Source organism: Lycium ferocissimum, chromosome 2, assembly GCF_029784015.1.
Source record: "Lycium ferocissimum isolate CSIRO_LF1 chromosome 2, AGI_CSIRO_Lferr_CH_V1, whole genome shotgun sequence".
NCBI lineage: Eukaryota > Viridiplantae > Streptophyta > Magnoliopsida > Solanales > Solanaceae > Lycium > Lycium ferocissimum.
This window is the reverse complement of record NC_081343.1, coordinates 68390648-68394318: the sequence shown is the minus strand read 5'-3', so window position 1 is coordinate 68394318 and position 3671 is coordinate 68390648. Positions and strand designations below refer to the sequence as shown.

The 3671-nt window shown below is 36.0% G+C and overlaps 1 protein-coding gene across 1 annotated transcript; it reads left to right on the top strand.

The window, feature by feature from the left end:
• The first annotated feature begins 392 nt into the window (after positions 1-392).
• On the top strand, positions 393-2888 carry LOC132047067 (transcription factor MYB16-like). Its single transcript, XM_059437960.1, has 3 exons — positions 393-692; positions 777-906; positions 1654-2888. Exons 1-3 carry the CDS (start codon positions 560-562, stop codon positions 2636-2638), a joined length of 1248 nt encoding a protein of 415 aa, XP_059293943.1. The 5' UTR covers positions 393-559; the 3' UTR covers positions 2639-2888.
• Positions 2889-3671: the final 783 nt, after the last annotated feature.

Sequence of the window (3671 nt, the reverse complement as noted above, 5' to 3'; positions counted from 1 at the left end):
GTTTTGCACAAAATAAGATTATTCTATGCGAGTCTTAATTAATTGAGCCCACCAAACGTTGTGATAAAATGATAAGCATTCTTTCATTTTTAATCAGATGTCTCGAGTTTAAACTTTGAAAAAAAATCATCTTTGATAGGGAGCGTTTACTCTCAAAGTAAAACTTTTTGACACGAATATGAATTAGTCAGAGTTCAAAACGGATACTGAACAGCGAGTGCGAAAAACCGGAAAAAAGAGAGTCCTATTGGGTAGTACTTGGAGATTGCACATGATTTCATACTATATGATGTGCTGTGATGAAATTAATATCTTTATCCCGTCCCTGTCGCTGACCTTTCTTTCTTTGCCATATCTCTCCTTATTTACTCCTCTTTATCTTCGTTTCCTCTCATTTATTACATTATTTCAGTGCTAGTAGTACTATCAACTATTACTACTGTCCAATGTCCATTTATCTCCATTAGTTGAAGCACCATCATTTTACATATAATATAAAGTACCACAAGTGCTACAAATTACTCTCCATCTTGTTCATTATTTCTTCTCCATTTCTTCAATGGGTCGATCTCCATGCTGTGATAAAATTGGGCTGAAAAAAGGACCTTGGACACCTGAAGAAGATCAAAAACTCTTAGCATATATCGAAGAGCATGGCCATGGTAGCTGGCGAGCATTACCTGCCAAAGCTGGTGTGTTCGCTCGCCATCTTCAGCACTGATAGTGTAAAAATTCTTTAAAGACAGAAGTTTAATTTCAGTTAATTATTTTTGTAGGCCTTCAAAGATGTGGAAAGAGTTGCAGGCTCAGGTGGACTAATTACCTAAGGCCTGATATCAAGAGAGGGAAATTCACTTTACAAGAAGAACAAACCATCATTCAACTTCATGCTCTCTTAGGGAATAGGTACTTCAATTTTCTTCTCTTTTTTCATTAATTAATCTTCAATTCATTCTTCTTCTGCTCAGAGACTAATTTAGGGTGCATGTCGGTTCAACTGAATTCAAATGTATACATAATCTGATAACAAATTCATTTTGAACCCACCGAAGTTAGATTTTGAATTTGCCTTTGCTTCTTCTTCTTTGCCTTAATAGGATTTTTTTTTTTTATTGGTTTAGTAGATAAGTGATCATGGAAGATTAGACCATGAAATCATCAATAAATGCTTATGCTTATTATTGTACCTTTTTTTCTTATAATTACAGAACCATATGCATCAGAATTTTAACAGGCTCAACGGATGGCTTAAAATAGTGGACACAAAAATGGACAAATCTGAACTAACTTGCTTTTGCCTAGCATGATTTTCTTCACTAGCTGACACTCATTTACGTCTAAAATTTGACATTTTTATAAATCTCATCTGCACAAATACCATTGCACTTTTATTTTTCCAATACACCTGACCTTGAATTTATCTTCAACAATTTCAGTGAAAGTGAGGGGTCTTGTTGCACACTCTTCTCTCGGACAATGATATTGTCCTTTTGTCTCAAATAGCTAAAAATCAACTCATCAGTTGAATTTTCTATTATTTCCTTTCACATTATTTTTATTGTATGTATTCCATGGATAAAATCAAAGTTTTTTTGTTTGGTTGTTGTAAGCCTGTCTTACACTAAACATATTCTTTTGTTGTCTTGTTATCAGGTGGTCGGCCATAGCCACTCATTTACCCAAACGAACAGATAATGAGATCAAGAATTATTGGAACACGCATCTTAAGAAACGGCTAGTGAAAATGGGCATTGACCCGGTGACCCACAAGCCCAAGAACGATGCCCTCTTGTCCAATGACGGTCAGTCCAAAAATGCTGCTAATCTTAGCCATATGGCACAATGGGAAAGTGCCCGGCTCGAAGCTGAAGCAAGACTCGCTAGACAATCAAAACTCCGGTCCAATAGTTTCCAAAATTCAATCACTTCTCAAGAATTTACTGCCCCTTCACCTTCTAGTCCACTCAGCAAACCCGTTGTGGGCCCCCCGCGATGTCTCGACGTGCTGAAAGCCTGGAACGGTGTTTGGACCAAACCAATGAATGAAGTTCCTGTCTCGAGTGCTAGTGCTAATATTTCAGTCGCTGGACTCGCTAGGGATTTGGAATCACCTACTTCTACACTAGGCTATTTTGAAAATGCGCAACATATTGCCACGTCAGGGATTGGAGGAAATTCTACAGTTTTGTATGAATTTGTTGGCAATTCATCAGGGTCAAGTGAAGGTCGAATAATGAATAATGAAGAAAGTGAAGAAGATTGGAAGGGATTTGGTAACTCATCAACTGGACATTTACCTGAATATAATAAAGATGGGATTAATGAAAATTCAATTTCATTTACATCAGGACTACAAGATATGACTCTGCCAATGGACAATACATGGACAGCAGAGTCACTAAGGTCAAATACAGAGCAAATTTCCCCTGGAAACTTTGTGGAAACATTTACTGATCTATTGCTTAGCAATTCGGGCGACGGGGATTTATCCGAAGGCGGTGGCACGGAATCCGATAACGGTGGGGAAGTTGGTGGCAGTGGAAATGCTAGTGAGCACTGTGAAGATAACAAGAATTATTGGAATAGTATTTTTAACTTAGTGAATAATTCCTCCCCCTCAGATTCGGCTATGTTCTAGTTAGTTTTTTTTTTTTTTTTTTAAATAGTGATTTTGAGCTAATAATTCCTTAATGTTCATGTGTGTGTTACAGCAAATGACTAATGTGGTGTGAAATTTACAAGTGAGGAGAAAAAACACCATGTGTAGATTTTAATTTTAGGGAGACTATTCCTTTTCTTTGATCTCATATTCACTGTCTTATCTTCATAGCTAATTAAGTGTGCTGGCCAATCAATTCAACACCCAACTGATCCATTTTCTCTTTCCACTTTTCAACTCTCTTATGACTCGTTGAAAATAGGAGTACTTTAATTCTTTTTATTTGGTCAAAAGAAGAACCAAAAAACAAAAAAAAACCGCACACATTTCTGCCTTAGTTCGCTCTGATGAATTAGCAAAAGATTACTTGTGTGCAGGGGCAGAACCAGCATTGTAGCTATTGGGTTGTGACTTCTAATGAATTGACAAAAGATTATTTGTGAGCGGAGCAGAGCCACCATTGTTGCTTTGGGTTCTACAGTACCATTAACTTTACTTCAACTTTATATTTGTGCTAAAAATATTAATTAACATATATAAATAATATATCAAAACCCAGCAAACAAAAGCTAATTGTGGTTCTAAAAATTCTTACTCAATCTCGACTTATGGCGAGGATATAATTGGTTGTTACAAGTTGTGCCTTCGTGAATGGGTTTTTCCCCCTCTCATCCCATCCATGAAAATCAAAAGTAGGAGCCTGTTTGGATTAATTTATGTTATGTGCTTTTAAATTAAAATAGTTTTCCAACACTGTTGTAGTGTTTGGGTAAGATAAAAAAGTAATTTTAAGCTAAAATAACAAAAATAAGTCAAAAGATATGATTCTTAGCTTATGACTTATGCTTCTAAGTCATAAGCCCATTCAAACAGGCTCTAGGTGACCTCAAACTTCATGAATGATTGAGTCTGAAATAAATGGTGTTGTTTTCTTTTTATTTTGATTTTTTCTTTTTTCTGTCTTTCGGGTTCTCTTTCCCAAATAATATTTATTTGCCCAACTTTTTTAAGT

Coding starts and splice junctions, on each gene's coding strand:
- LOC132047067 (XM_059437960.1), top strand. CDS start 560: ATGGGTCGATCTCCATGCTGTGATAAAATTGGGCTGAAAAAAGGACCT. Junction 693..776: donor AGCATTACCTGCCAAAGCTG/GTGTGTTCGCTC, acceptor TTATTTTTGTAG/GCCTTCAAAGATGTGGAAAG. Junction 907..1,653: donor CATGCTCTCTTAGGGAATAG/GTACTTCAATTT, acceptor TCTTGTTATCAG/GTGGTCGGCCATAGCCACTC.